The sequence below is a fragment of the Lytechinus variegatus genome, chromosome 2 (assembly GCF_018143015.1).
Source record: "Lytechinus variegatus isolate NC3 chromosome 2, Lvar_3.0, whole genome shotgun sequence".
Lineage (NCBI taxonomy): Eukaryota > Metazoa > Echinodermata > Echinoidea > Temnopleuroida > Toxopneustidae > Lytechinus > Lytechinus variegatus.
This window is the reverse complement of record NC_054741.1, coordinates 46,266,713-46,282,108: the sequence shown is the minus strand read 5'-3', so window position 1 is coordinate 46,282,108 and position 15,396 is coordinate 46,266,713. Positions and strand designations below refer to the sequence as shown.

At 35.2% G+C, this 15,396-nt stretch overlaps 1 protein-coding gene across 1 annotated transcript; it reads left to right on the top strand.

Moving 5' to 3' along the window:
* The first annotated feature begins 1,295 nt into the window (after positions 1-1,295).
* LOC121408159 (39S ribosomal protein L16, mitochondrial-like) lies at positions 1,296-14,571 on the top strand. The gene is made up of 5 exons (XM_041599506.1): positions 1,296-1,449; positions 7,244-7,312; positions 8,486-8,634; positions 11,578-11,743; positions 13,966-14,571. The coding sequence occupies exons 1-5, from the start codon at positions 1,383-1,385 to the stop codon at positions 14,259-14,261; spliced, it is 747 nt and encodes a 248-aa protein (XP_041455440.1). The 5' UTR covers positions 1,296-1,382; the 3' UTR covers positions 14,262-14,571.
* The last annotated feature ends 825 nt before the right edge of the window (positions 14,572-15,396 follow it).

Genomic DNA, 15,396 nt, shown 5'->3' with positions numbered 1-15,396 from the left:
TGAGAGAGAGAGAGAGAGGGAGGGGAGAGAGGGGAGGAGGTGAAGGACAGGGAGGGTAAAACTTGCAGCCTACAGTATGCATGTATGTACTTGAAATCACAAAGTTCAATTCAATTGAATTGTAACAGTTATCAACATGGGAATTCCAACAAGATAAAAGGAAGGAATTTGGGGAAGAGAGAAAAAGGAAGGGGAAAGCAAAGTAAAGCTAGAAGTGCGTATCCCGCCACAAGCCTAAGCTTTTAGGGTATACGCCTTCTTCCTTAAACCTAATATGTACATATTTATATATATTTTTTTATAACAAATTGATTTATGTATGAATTTATGTTATGAAAAATGTACTGAAGTGGAAGAAAATAAATGTTTTATTTTATTTGAATTGAGAGAAAGTAAAAGAGAATAATCAGTAGAGAGGGGCTAGAGGAGAAAGGTAACAGAGAAGGAAAGAGAGGGGGAGAGAAAGAGCTAGAGATTGTGAGATCTTCCCAGGCATTTAAAGTCTCGATTAGGTAAGGAATTGGACTTCTCCTGTACCTTTCTGTTCTACACCTAACAGGATACTGTACTGTACTCCTTAAGGCTGAAGAGTACCTTGTCTGACGGGGTGCTGGGCGCCAGTCCCTGAACTGAGTTGACTTGAGCAAGGACCCTGCAAATTTACGGCATAAGTCATGCCTACGAGCTTCAAGAGACTTGGTAATGTTTGCCACAGGCAATTATGAGAAGTTTTCAATATTTTGGATAGCCTTAATTGGTCAAGAAAAATGTCATTCAATAATACAAAGAAATATAATAAAGATGTCATAACACGGGCGGAAATCTCTCCCCAAAGGGAGGAGACCAGGCGCTGGAAAATTTGACAAGCAAAAAAAAAAGGTAGCCTAATCACCAAAAAGTAAGGTCATCCTGTCCAAAATACATGTTTTATTCGATTTAAAATGATGTCTATCTTTTCATCACAAAAGACCAAAAATAGTAGGGGGACATTTGACATTGTGTCCCCCTACTATTTTGGGAAGGGGGGACGCGTCCCCCCTGCCCCCTGGGATTTCCGCCCATGCATGTTATCATAATAAACTAATTAAGCCAAAATTATGAAATTTTGTTTGCTCGTTCACTGCGCTCGCTCATTTTCTTTGCTACTTCTCAGTTTGCATATTTTTCCACTCTTTTTTTACTTCCATATTACCTTTCAGTAAGGAAAACTTCCAGAGAAACGTGTTTTCGAATCATATAAAAGGGGCGATTTCAAGGAAATATTGCGATTTTTAAAATTTTGTGATTTGTTTTTCTCTTGGAATTGGATCGATATACGGTACGGTACACCGTAGTCGCCATACGACGTCTGACCAGGCAGAGTACCAAACACCGCTTTAGTCATGTTTTCTGTCATCAGGAGGTGTCTTCTCACACATACGACTGTGAAATGTATTCCACGAAGCGCAGGTATGGTTTTATTGAAGTTATTCGATATTTTCAGTAGAAAATTAAGGTCATCAAGACCGAATGGCGTAGCTTCGGTCCCACATATACGACTTTGTGTCTTGTCCCACACCACTCATGGTTTCAAATCGTCTCGTGTGTGAAGGATTCATATGCACCTGGTGCACGCGAATCTTTCACACCCTTTTTACTAAAATAACTATGACTTTACATCGTAGCTAAGCATTATATTTATTCTATGACACTTACCGAACCATATGGATCGTTTGTTGAATTCTGTTTGGTGTTGTTTTTAATAAAATAAGAGCATTTTTCGTGATCTTCACGTAGATGCCTCTTGATCAGCGTTGATATCAACTTTTGCCTAAAGTCTTGTAAAGAGGGCGCGCGATATTATTTCAAAGTCGGTAGGCACTTAAGAACCAAGTTTGAAAGGATACTCGTAAAATTATGTCACTCTCGCCGATGAATATTCATTAGATCGTGGTCGTGCGTGTTTAATGCACACTGAGTGCATGCATGCAGAGAGTTTTTATTGAACACGCACGACCACGATCTAATGATTATTCATCGCGAGAGTGACGTAATTTTACGAGTGTCCTTTCAAACTTGGTTCTTAAGTGCCTACCGTACCTTTGTTTACGGTGTTGCAAGCTAGCTGCATTCTAGGCGATCAGCATTATTTTCTTGCTCGTTCAATCCACTTTCATCATCATCTTGTCAAAAGATGGCGTACTTTACCAATAAGTATATACATGAGATGCAACCTGTTGATTTTTGGTACAATTTCCTATTATGCGCTGACGACTTGAATTGAGAATGTTCGATACGAAAAATTGCTTTTCGATTGTTTGCGTACTTTCCACCGCAGTATTAAGGACGGATCGAACGGAGTATCCTGGTTGAGACTTGGAGGTAAGCGATAAAAACACTTTTATAAATAATTTCCAATTCATTAAAAAAAAAAGTTAAATCATAAAAACAAATTTCCATTAGTGGAGAAATACTCAAATGTTTGGCGTTTTTCATTCCCTCACATTCGTGTGATGAATGAAAACGTCAAAGTCCACTATGAAACCACATGCGTTGTGCGAGGTTAGTATTACTAACCTCGCATGTTGTGTGAGTGGTCCCACACATGACATAGATATATTTTTCGAAATATTTCGTCTAATTAGCTAAAGAGGGCGCGCAATTTATCTCCATATCAAAGACACTACATAGAAAAGACTAGGCACAAAAACTAGTGTACACGTAAGTCGATGTTATATATGTTATGTTATAATTAGGCCTATATATATTATTAGACAGCTGGCAGCAGTCTGTTTCAAGGAGTTTTTATTAGGCCCACTCACACATTGTACGAGGTTAGTATGTACTAACCTCGTACAATAGACCGTGTTTGACCCTGGATTTCGAAGTAGTCGGCGAACATCGCTTCATTGCTGAAGTAATATTTGCCGAAGCTCCTTCTCGCTACGCACCGGGGCTCTTGCCGGTAAGTAGCAAGAGTTTGTTGAATATAAAAATAATAATAAAATAATAATCCGATAAAAAAAGCACATTTTGCTTACCTCGGCCTCGAAAGTGACTTCGCTTGTCTCTTCCACGGAAATACAAGGAAGCCCGTTGGTGGCGCTAATAATTTCACAACCTTGATTCAGCTCCTCGGTAATTTTATAACTGTATCTAAATTCTTTGAATGCGCAATCCTCATGATTAATTTACTAATTATGGGCACCAATTAATGAAATGCCTTCAAAAAACATAATTAATGATTATTATTGGTGATGATAACACTCATTTGCATTAATTTAAAAAGATGACTGATAAAAAAAAATGAAAATAATATACGTGCCTGGAAAGAAACCAGCAGTACAAGCTTTGACGAACGTCAATAATACGTATACGGTATACCAAAGTCTATACAATGAAAAGATTGGACACTTTACGGACTTTGCGTAATGCCTTGCGTCGATATGCGTGTAAAATAGTGTAGGTGCCTATTCTTTCCCTTGTCGTGTCTTTGATATGAATATAAATCGCGCGCCCTCTTCAGGAGAAAATTGATATCAACGCTGACTGATTTCTATCTCCGTAAAATCTTCACTAAAGATCAAGAAAATATACATATTTTTAGAAAGAAACTTCAAGGAGAAGTCACGGAAGGATCTAAATGATTCGGTAAGTGTCATAGCAGGATGTGGAATATTTATTTATACATAATATTTTATGTGGGCAAAAGCCCACTGTATTTTCGAAGTGTAGTGGTGTGTCGCGTGCGTATGACTGATAATCCTTCGCTCGCGAGACGATATGAACCCATGGGTGTATTAGGCCTAAACATTTTTAAAAATAAATTTCTCCTCGTACACAGATGGCTTGCTATCGTGCAGCCACCTTTAAGGGACTTGCAATGCAAAAAACCCCCGTATTTTATTAATTTTTGAAATTATTAAAAGGAACAAAAACAGTGACTTACCTCGGCTGTCTTGCAAATTCACTTCCCCGTTTTATCCGATCTTAAGTACATAAACATATGGCCATTGAATTACAGATTGCGCTAGAACTTCGGTCTCTGTATTTGGTTAGTGAAGCTAACGGAGTTCAGCTGAACAACCAACATAACAGAGACCGAAGCTTTTGGTCTATATATGAATGGTAGCACTGCTGCGTTCATTCAAGGCACATAGCATTTTCTATTTTTTTGTTTAATTTGTCATCGCGCTTAATGTTTTCCCAAAAATATTATCGTCAGCAAAAATAATCTAAAAAGTATGTTTTTTAAGTTATTGCATTTATTAGCGTCTATATTTTGTCGAATAATGGGAATTGCGCATACATTTGTACAATCATGACGATGAATGTTGTCTGGTTATAAAATACCAACGAGCTGAATTAAGGTTGTGGATTGTATTAGCGCCACCAACAACCTTCCTAGTTTTATTTCCGTGGAAGAGACATGCGACACCACTTTCCAGAAATATTCTCATTTTCTCCTCATGACAATGTCAAGTGAAATATCAATTAATTCTTTCCTGTATACATGTATGTGGAATTAGCATTGTTTAAACTTTTATACCGTTTATACCGCATCTACTGGAAAAATACAGTTTTTCCTGCAATCAAGTTTCCAGGTCTGTCTTGTTGTCTTCCTAGCTTGGATAAATTTGATACCAGATCTATATGGTTTAGTCAATTTGGTCCTTATTGTCAAATCTGTAAAAAATGAAATATTTTGTTCAATAAAAAACAAAAGAAAAAGTAAGTGAGCCTCAGTGAGGGACATCATCGACTCTCATAATTTGTATGTCATTGAGTTGTGCATATCACTGTTTTGTGAAAAATAAGGGAAACTTTAATGTGTCATAACTTTCTTATTTTACATCCAATTTTGATGAAATTTTCAGTGTTATGCTCATTTAATTTTTCTCTACTTATGCAAATCAACATTTTTCTGGTTTGGATATGACCTTTAATATAACTAATGAATTAAAATTATAAATCATGATCCAATAAGATAAATTGCAATTTGCAAATTTAGTGTTTACTGTGAATTTATATTGAACTCTATCTGATGGTAGTGAATCTTGTTTTGCTTTGGAAGAATGAATTCGAGAGATTAATGGTTTTAGACTTTTGGAATCTTTTCAATAATGAAACACGAATCTTGTTTCGTTCACAAAAGAAGTATAAATGCATTTAAAATTTGGGCATATATGAAAGAAATTAGACAATCTGAAAAAAATACATGTATTGTCTCATTCTCACTCAGGTAGACCTCTTTATTACTTATTGATAAAAGCCTAAACTATTGTACATGTAGTTATGATTAAGATAAGTGGATGGGTGGGACACTCACAATTCTTTTCACTTTGAATTTCATACTTTATTAATTAGCATGCAGTAAAGTGTGCATTTTACATTCAACTTTGTAAGCCAAATGACCTGAAAGAGTAACAATAGATGTAATGTCTTCACTGGGAATGTGCCTTCTGACTAGTCGTTACATGTAGCTCATCCGGCCCGAAGGGCAAGATGAGCTTATGCCGTGGTGTGGCGTCCGTCGTCTGTCATCCGTCCACAATTTCAAAATGCTAACTACTTCGCCATTTCAAGTCCGATTTCAATTCTGTTTGCTTTATATGATAGCACTAGGTGGGGGATTCAAAACTTGTACACAGAATTTTGAAATTCATTACATATGCTTATTTATGCACATTTTTAAAAATTTACAAAAAATGCTTCTTATTTGTTGACCAATTTTGAATTTTTTGCTTCCATCTGGTAGAGCTTTATGAGGTTCACCAAACTTCTACACAGAATTTTGAAATTTTGACCAGAACAATTTTATGCTAACTTATGCAGAAATAATTTATCGATATTCTTAAAAATTCACACAAAATGCTTTTTCTTCTTTAATGGTTGACCAATTTTTATTTTTTTTTCTTCCATCTTGTAGAACTTTATGAGGTTCACCAAACTTCTACACAGAATTTAGAAATTCATTAAATATGCTAATTTATGTGCATTTTTAAAAATTCACATAAAATGTTTCTTTTCTTTATTTGTACCGATTTTGATTTTTTTTTCTTTCATCTGGTAGAGCTTCATGAGGTTCACCAATCTTCTACACAGAATTTTGAAATTTTGACTAGAACAATTTTTATGCTAATTTATGCGGAATTAATGTATTCATGTTTTTTAAAAATTCACACAAAATGCTTTTTCTTCTTTAATTGTTGACCGATTTTTACTTTTTTTCTTCCATCTTGTAGAACTTTATTAGGTTCACCAAACTTCTACACAGAATTTTGAAATTTTCAGTAGAAAATTACTTATGCTAATTTATGCAAAATTTATTCATAAATCACACACACAAAAAAAATCTTAATTTGTTGATCAATTTCAATTTTGTTTGCTTTATATGATAGCTCGAGGTCATGATACAAAATTTCAACATTGAATTTTGAAACTCATTAAATATGCTAATTTAATCGCTAGAGCGTATTTGCATATACCCCCGGCTTATTTGCATAACTCCTGACCAATCACACAACGGATCAGTGCCCACCTATTGTTCTCGCGTTTGTGCGTACGGTCCTGGAGGTTAGTATAAATAGAGTACGATATCGGACAATCCGTGTCACTTGATAAAGAGTTGCAGCAGCACTCGAAAGCTCGTGAACTTGTAAGCTAGTGAACACTTTTTGCGAGAGTGATCACGAATTTCCTAGAAAGCCAGTGAACACTTTTTGCGAGAGTGATCACGAATTTCCTTGTTGACCATAGTAGATTGCGAGACAAATGAATACCCTCTAGCGATTATTTCAATCCGCAATAATGAACCTATTTAGTATGCTAATTTATTCATATATTTCAAAACTAAAAAAAACTACATTAGGTTCACCAAGGTTCTACACAGTTAAGAAACTTTGACTTGATGATTATTAATAATTAATTCATATGAAATTTATTCATAGATCACAAAAAAATGCTTCTATGTCATTCCTTCATCAATTTCAATTCTATATCCTCAATTTATGTCACCAATATAATTCACTACAGTGTCAACTGGGCTGAAATTAAAATTGTGTTAAATTTTGTTGCGAGATGCCAGATGAGCTCCACATCATTGATGCTAGTTTTTATCTACACCACTTGTCATGGCACCTACATTATGTGTATGTACATGACTACATGTACTACAGTACATGTACCATATAGCTTGAGAACTGTACTCCTAATCTCCTTCATAGAATGACCTTTTATTCTTATTCTCATCCATTTCATTCAGGTGGACCTTCTCCAGTGTATATGCAGGTAGCCACGATGAAAAACATCGAGCCTTTCAACACTTTTGATGGTTAGTGCAAATACAATTGCAAAGCACCTATATAATATGTCTCTGGTTGGAGCATCTCAGGAAGCATCTTGTCAGGAATATTCAATGACAAGTATTTTTGCGAATCCTTGCATTGTTTTGTTGTGATTAGGTCACTGAAAGAAAATGTGTCATTGATATCACTGATGAGGCACTTCATGAAATGCTTATTATGTGTATGAATTTTCTGCTGCGGCAGTGTGATTAAATTGCAGTGTCACAGTCCTAATACTAATATACTTTTCCAATGATATTTCCTCTTATGCATCATTCTGTCAAATGGTATTAAATACAATTTAATAATGCCAGAATTGCAATAAGTAGATCGTGTAGCAGCAGTACCCCATTCACTATTTGTTCAGTTATTGTAGTTCACTGAAGATAGGAATCATCCATAACACTGTGTGCTGAAAATGTTACAAAAGTGTTCTTGAAAATGTGTTTTGAATAAATCTACTTACGGTTGATCTTGGCCCCGTTTCGTAAAAAAAAGTTGCTATGATGGCAGCAACTTTTGATGGAATGACAACTTTCATTGCAAGAACCAACCAGGAAAGAGGATTTTCACCTGTTGCCATGGTAATTGACATTCCAGCAAAAGTTGCTTTCATAGCTACTGTTTATGAGATGGGGCCCATGTGTCTTCATTTTTGGGGTCAGGACTTCTACAGATATTCCTGATACATGTACAAAGAAATTAGCATCAATATTGAATTTTTTGGTAAGAACTTGGAATATTAGTTATTACATTATTTTTTTTCCTTATATAGGGAAATGATGTGAGAATCAATTATTTATCTTTGCAGTTTTTATTTGTCACAAAACAATCAAAGTATACAAAACATATTGTTGCACTTCTATCAAACAGAACATTGTATAAGTACATGCAACATATCCTAATTTACAAGAATCAATTATGCTATTTTATTATATTATGTAAAAATTGTTTATTAAGATGCTAAGGGGTCCATTAGATAAACCTGTTACTTGTTTGGTAATTGTTCCATTTCTGTAACTTCCATGGAATCTTTGGTCTTAGATTAGCTTCTGAAACCTATTATCAGGATTGAGAGAAATGTCATTAAATTGTTGCGTGGGGGGGGGCATGGTTTACATTATTTACCTGATTTTTTTAATCATTTTTTGTTTCTTCAGATGTCCGAATTCCGCCAAAGCCCAAGCTAAAGTTCCTGAATAAAGTCCCAAAGAAGACTCGGTACAGGAAAGTTTTCAAAGGCTTGCATGACATCAGAGGCCCCTCAGAAGTTGCAAACAAGCTCATGTACAACCAGTATGGGCTGCTGGTTAGTTTACACTCTTCTGTTGCCTGTTGGCTTAAAGTTGTTTTAGATCAACATGTATAATTTATAATTTTATAGTAGATACTGAGTTCTAATGTTGATAAGGAAGATGTATACATACAGGCTGGTAATTAAGTTAGGTTTAGGCTAACAAATCGGAAGTAGGTTTCTAGGTGCTACACAATTAGAAGTTAACAGTGTAATTGTGTGTAAATGCTGTAGATCGGAACAGACCTAACCTAACTACTCTTCCTACCTAAATTCTGTAGTTGTTACTTTATGTAGTATGTTTATGAAACAGTAAACACTAGTGATACTTTAATTCAGCAAAGATCAGTTCATTTTTGTCTCACCTGCATAGCAAAGCGAGTCTATAGGCATCGCAGCTTCACCAAGGATAATTTTCAGAAATATCATCATAAGTATAAAGACCTATTTTATTAAACTTGGACATTATGAAGAAGACAATTCATCACCTATCATTGAGCATGAGTTTCATGATTAAGGTCAAAGGTCGTTAAGGGTCAACAAATTTTGACCATGTTGTATCAACATGAAAAACTTGACCAAGGTTATGAATTTTAATTTCCAAGGTGATATTAAACGTATAAGTCCCTATTGCATGGCATATACATGTAATGGTTAACATGTATTAGAAAATAGATAATTTAAATTTCAGTTCACAGACAGAGAAAGTCTTTTGGCAGTCAATAAACTGATATTGACTTTAAAAACTTAATCAAAACTTCGGATGTTGAATTTTGAAGATAATGCTGAAATTATAAGACTTTTTTTTGGTGAGATAATGAAATATACTTGTAAACAGGTATCAAGAATTAGATGAGTATAAGTTCAGGTAACTGGGTCAAGGTTAAAGGCAATTTCAGAACAATTAACTTGGGTAAGATTTTATATTTTGTTCTTGATTTTAATGTATCAAATTAAATGAAAGTCATACCACATTTTTATTTGATATCACAAATAACATGAAATGGTTAGCAAATTTCTCAGCCAGGGTCAAAGGTCAACAAATTTTGTATTTCATTACACCTGTGCCAAACGAATTTTGAAGATAGGAATCAGCATATGGTTCATTGCAAATCTTGCGGTTCGAAGTACTTCCTCAGTTTTTAACCAATTCTCATGAAATTTAGCACATATATTGGCCTTGAGATAAAGATGGGCAAGGCATATTTTTTGCATGTGCCAGGAAACTCTGTCGCTATGGTAATGGTATATTAAAGCAAAAATTAGGTAAAAATCTTGTAGTTCGAACTGCTTCCTCAGTTTTAACACATTCTCATGAAATTTGGCAAACACATTGGCCTTGAGGTAAAGGTGGGAAGATAATGTTTGTTTCCATGTGTAATCGAAACTGCATTGCCATGGTAATGGTATATTACACTAATTAATGTGTTAACATCTTGCTGATTGAAATAGTTAATTTCATGACCTACTGTATGCTCAGGAATGCATGTAGGTCTTGAGCTAAAGGTATGCAAGACACATTTTTGGGCATTTGTCAGAAAAAAATTGCCATGGTAACTGCATGTTATGGCCAAAACCTTGGGAAAACTCATTGTGGATCAAACTACTTCTCAGATTTTTGTCTTCAGGTAAAAATTCCTTTTTCCAAGTGTGTTGGAATTGTGTTGCCATGGTTACAGTATGTTATTGCCAAAAACTTAGGAAAATTCATTGCTGATTGAACTACTTCCTTGTTTTTTTTCCCATTGCTCATGAAATTTGGCACAAAACATTCATCTTGGGTAAAGACATGCAAGATTAATTTTCCATATGTGTTGGAAACAGCATTGCCATGGTAACAGCATAGGGCAGCAGGGGTATTAAAGGGAAAGTTCACGCTGAAGAAAACTTTGTTGTAAAATTAGCAGAAAAAATGATAAAAAATATTGGTGAAGGTTTGAGGAAAATCCGTTAAAGAGTAAGAAAGTTATTAGAGTTCAAAATTTTGGATTTGTGACGTCATAAACGAGCAGCTGCCCCATGTGTTATGTAATATAAAATGTATGAATTTCAAATTTTGTATGGTTCCTGATGACTTAATTTTTTTTTTTCATGATTTGGTGTGAAATGATTTGTCTATTGATATACAAAAGTTACAGTGAAAACCATTTTCAATTTTCTGAGAAAATGACATTTCATTGATTTTTTACCATTCGCTATGTACATGTAGGAATGCTGCTCGCATATGACGTCACAAATCAAATAATTGAAATTCTAATAACTTTTTAATTATTTGATGAATTTTTCTCAAACCTTCAGCAATATTTTTTATTATTTTTTCTGCTATTTTTACAATAAACTTTTTGTCAGGGTGAACTTCCCCTTTAATGACATTCAGTGGTACTTCTAGTTATCAAGTAAATGGGTTTCTCTCCCTTTATGAATATAGTTGTACAGTTGTATTCAAAATGGGCATTGCTGCTATATTGACTTACATTCAGTCCGGTGAGACTGCCAGCGGCATTCCACTTGTTTAATTTGATTACTCTTTATTGCAGTCTTTCTTTTGGGGACACTTTCCAATTACATGATGAAAATATGAAAACTGCTATCAAATATTGCACATACATGTACTTGCACAATTCATGTCATTTTTATGTAATGATTGATATTGCTTTGTAATCTTGAATATGTTTGAAGTGCCGAATAAATAAATAAATAAATTTATTGAGGCACCTTGACAATGTTTAGAGCCACATTGAGGGCAACTTACAAGGACAATCCCACTTAATGTTCTCTTATAATTCTCTTAATTTCTGCATGGATAAATAAAATGGTACCTGGCTATCAGGAGGCACTACAAGATCCCCCATGTAGTATAAAGCTGATGAAAACGGTCTATGTAATGGTACAGTTAGGAAGTATTATCAATTTAGAAAAGTGAAATAACATCTTCTCTTTCTTTTGAATTTTTATCAGGCTACTACACCTGGTTACATGAGGCATGGCCATTTTGAGATGATTCGTCTGACCATCAATCGATTCATTGGAGATAGTGACCACATGTTTGCTCGCTGGAGGGTCAACGCACCTTTCAAACCGGTCACTAAGAAAGGTCAAGGGCAGAGGATGGGTGGAGGCAAAGGTAAATGACCGAAACGTGGCCTTATAAGTTGGCTTGAGCTTTATTCACAATGGCCCATATTCTGAAATCCAATTTAGTTCTATTCTAGAATTATGACAAGCCCCATAGAGTGTGGGTTGGTAAAGAGTGTCATTTCTTATGTTTACTTCCCCTCCCTCCCATGGTATTACATAGAAAGATAATTATTAATCCCTAACATCCTATTTATGAATGAAGAACACTATATGTGCTGAAAAATATATTGAACATCTACTGTGAGAGAGGTGTGTCACAATTGGCTATCCATAGTTATACACAACAGAGTTTAAAATTGAAAATACTGGTCATTGAGCTTCATGAGTCTGATGAAAAAAAAAGTAAAAATCTTAAATTTCTAATATCTAAAAAAAGTATTTTTCATCATTGTTCCAGAATTACTGTATATTATGAGGAATAATAATGTTTACAGAACATTACTGAAGATTTAGAAAAAAAGAATGTTAAGCGTATGTACAGTAGCATATAACAATTTTGGATTTTAAATAATATTCTATAATGTGGCAACGTCTACAGCTACATCATAGCTCATAGTATCATCAGCATAATTGCCAATTTGAAATCTCCATATGATGAGTGAATTTAGAATTTCAACTTCCCAGTTAGACTACTGTGGGTTTTTTTTTATCCCCTCAAACTTGTACAATTATGTTTGTGTGGATTTAGATGATCCTGGAAAGATACCAGTTTTTACTCCTTAAAAATGCTGGTATTCTGATTTCTGCTTCTTGAGCAAATTTGGTTCCAAAGAAATACATTTTCTTGTCAATTCATTTTTATTTCACTTGATAGAAATAACATGTAAATAAGAAATACATAATGGCAAGAAAGAACAAAACAAAGTAACGACAATTATAATTCAGTAAATAATGTACAACACAGGCTTTGAGTGTGGACTGGAATTCAAGATCTGTTGGATCTTGTCTCCAAAGTTATTCAAAATTGTTTTTCCCCCATACTTGTGCTCCTTTGTTTTGTTTTTTTTCGAAAAAGGGGATATATATCCCCACTTTCTCTGCAATATACTTTATGTTGTAAACCGATAACATTATTCAATTATTTTCTGCATAAGTTGAATTGTGATACTTAATTGGGTGTCCAGTGAATATTACTTTTTTTTACAGCTCAATTCCTCATCATCTAGTAACCATAAATTACCAAATAAGCCTTTGGGGTGTGTATCATGATTTGATTAAGGAGGGTTTCTTTTTACCTTTCTAATGCTTTAGGAACATTCATCATTTTCTTTTGAATATTCAGCCATTGATACCTTACAATGTATCATGAGTGACTGTTAGAATTCATAACCTGGGGCGGTATTCTGAACATTGTCTTTTCTCCATATTTTATCTTATCTCAGAGATATGACAAAATAGGTATTCTGGTGGATGTCATAACTTTTGTCACAAAAATTGTCATAAATTTTGTCTCTTCTCTTTAGCGCACCAAAAAAATACGCGGCTTTAAGCGCGTAATCCTTTTATACAAGCAAAAGGTATGACAAAAGTTATGACAGGGGTTAGCAGTCATAAATTTTGTCATATCTTTTAGTACCAAATATTCCGATACCCTGCTGACTGAATGTCAAACATATAATGATATCCTTTAGATTAAATTGCGGTATTAGTTTCACTCATCATCCATGACAATTTTTAAAATGATTTTTTCATGCTACAATTAGTTAGGCCCTACATATTAATTCCTCTTTTTTCTCTGTTTTCCTTGTTTTTCTACTTCTCCTCTTAAATCCTTCACAGCTCCCTGTCTCTCTTTGTAATTAAGCACATCAATATTCGCGTAGTTGCGCGATGCCAGCAACAGAATTGGGGATACCCCCTACCTGTCACGGGGCCTTCCTATTGGCTAGAAGGGCTCCCACTGGGAACTAACGATGATTTTGATTGGTTCGCTTCCGAAAAGATGGGTGGGAACTTTGAGAGATATGACAGGGAAAAGACAATGTTCAGAATACCGATTTGTGACAATCATAGCGGTGTCACATCTCGGAGAGAAATGACAAAATTTATGACAAAAGTTATGACAGAGTTCCAGAATACCACCCCTGTAGTGTGATTGAGGAAAAGGAAACTTATTTACAATCATCATGAACATGAATTACAATTTATAAAGTTCTTTTAAAAAAAGTGGGTCATAGATAATAAGTTATTACCATTATTCTCTTACAGGAAGTGTCCACCACTACGTGACGCCAGTGAAGGCCGGTCGTCTGGTGATGGAGATGGGGGGTAAGATGGAGTTTGAGGAGGTCCACAGCATCCTCTACCAAATCTCTAAGAAGCTGCCATTCCGCTGCAAGGTGGTTTCCAAGGAGATCATGGAGAGAGATGCCAATCTCTACCAGTTTCGGAAAGCGGAGAACATCAATCCGTGGACATTTGAACGCATTGCCAAGGAGAACTATCTTGGCATCTCCAAGTACCTAGGACCTTGCGATTATAAATGGTTTGGAGAACACCGGTAACATACAAGCATGGATTTCCTTTCCTGAACTCTTTGAATGCCCGTAGATGCTATGGAAAACTATCTTGGTGTCTAGTAGTTCCTGGTTCCAAGGACCTTGTGGTGTTATAAGTGATGCGGAGAACAGATTTATTTGAAAGGGAGCAAGCATGGGTTTGCTTGCTTTAGGAGACTATCGGGGTATCTTCAAATACCCAGTACCCTAGAACAATAACATGAAAACGACAAAGTATGGATTTCATGGAGCTCTTAATAATGCTTGGCTATGGACAGGATCAGAAGGCATTGAGCAAACGCTTCACAGGAATACATGAGTGATCGAATGCATCAGGGGTTTTCTTGGGGGGGTGCAACTAGACCTTAGAGGGTATTTTTTTATAATTATTTGATTAAACAGGTAATACAGAGTTATACAACCCATGCCTCTCTTTTAAAATTGTTTTCTTCTTCCTTTTTCACCTTTTTGTCCTGCCAAAAAATCAGGGAGACACTTAGGGTTCTCAGCTCCCTGCCCCCTCCTGTAGCGCCGCCTCATTTGAATGCAAGTTGGAAATCAAAAGTCTTTGCCGGTCTGTTAGATTACCAATATTGGAGAAGGCCCTTGATTCATTTCGCATCTATCAATACCATTTTTAATATAAAATGTAACTGAATAATATAGGATGGAGGTAGTTTATTTACATCCTGGATAGCAACCTTTATGCCACTATCAAACAAATGAAATTGACTCCAGACAAACCAAATCTGTATTGTTATTTTCGCCATCAGTCTGTTTGGAGTTGGAGTGAGAAGCAGTAAAGGTCTTTACAGATGTGGTGTGCCAAATCTTAGCATCATGCGTGTATTCAAATTCATCAAGTTATAAAGAAAAAAAAACATTAACAGCTGTATGAGAGATTCTTTTTTCACAAGACAAGAAATGCATGTAGTAAATATTAATCATATTTGCAAAAAAAAATTTTGGGTCAGTTTGAGAAACTTTAGACAATATCTTTAGCCTTGATGCATATAATGTGCAATTATTAGCATGAGTGGGGGTATTTGTTTCGCCAAGTCTGAATACTATTTGAGATGTTGCTGAGGTTTGTGGCAATGAGTCTAGAATGGTTGTATTGGATGTTCATGATGCCTGAAAA

What these genes read in the sequence shown, in the direction of transcription:
- LOC121408159 (XM_041599506.1), top strand. Translation starts at nt 1,383, where the DNA reads ATGTTTTCTGTCATCAGGAGGTGTCTTCTCACACATACGACTGTGAAA. An exon ending in ATGTATTCCACGAAGCGCAG is followed by an intron (nt 1,450 to 7,243) that starts GTATGGTTTTAT and finishes CATTTCATTCAG; the next exon opens with GTGGACCTTCTCCAGTGTAT. An exon ending in GAGGATGGGTGGAGGCAAAG is followed by an intron (nt 11,744 to 13,965) that starts GTAAATGACCGA and finishes ATTCTCTTACAG; the next exon opens with GAAGTGTCCACCACTACGTG.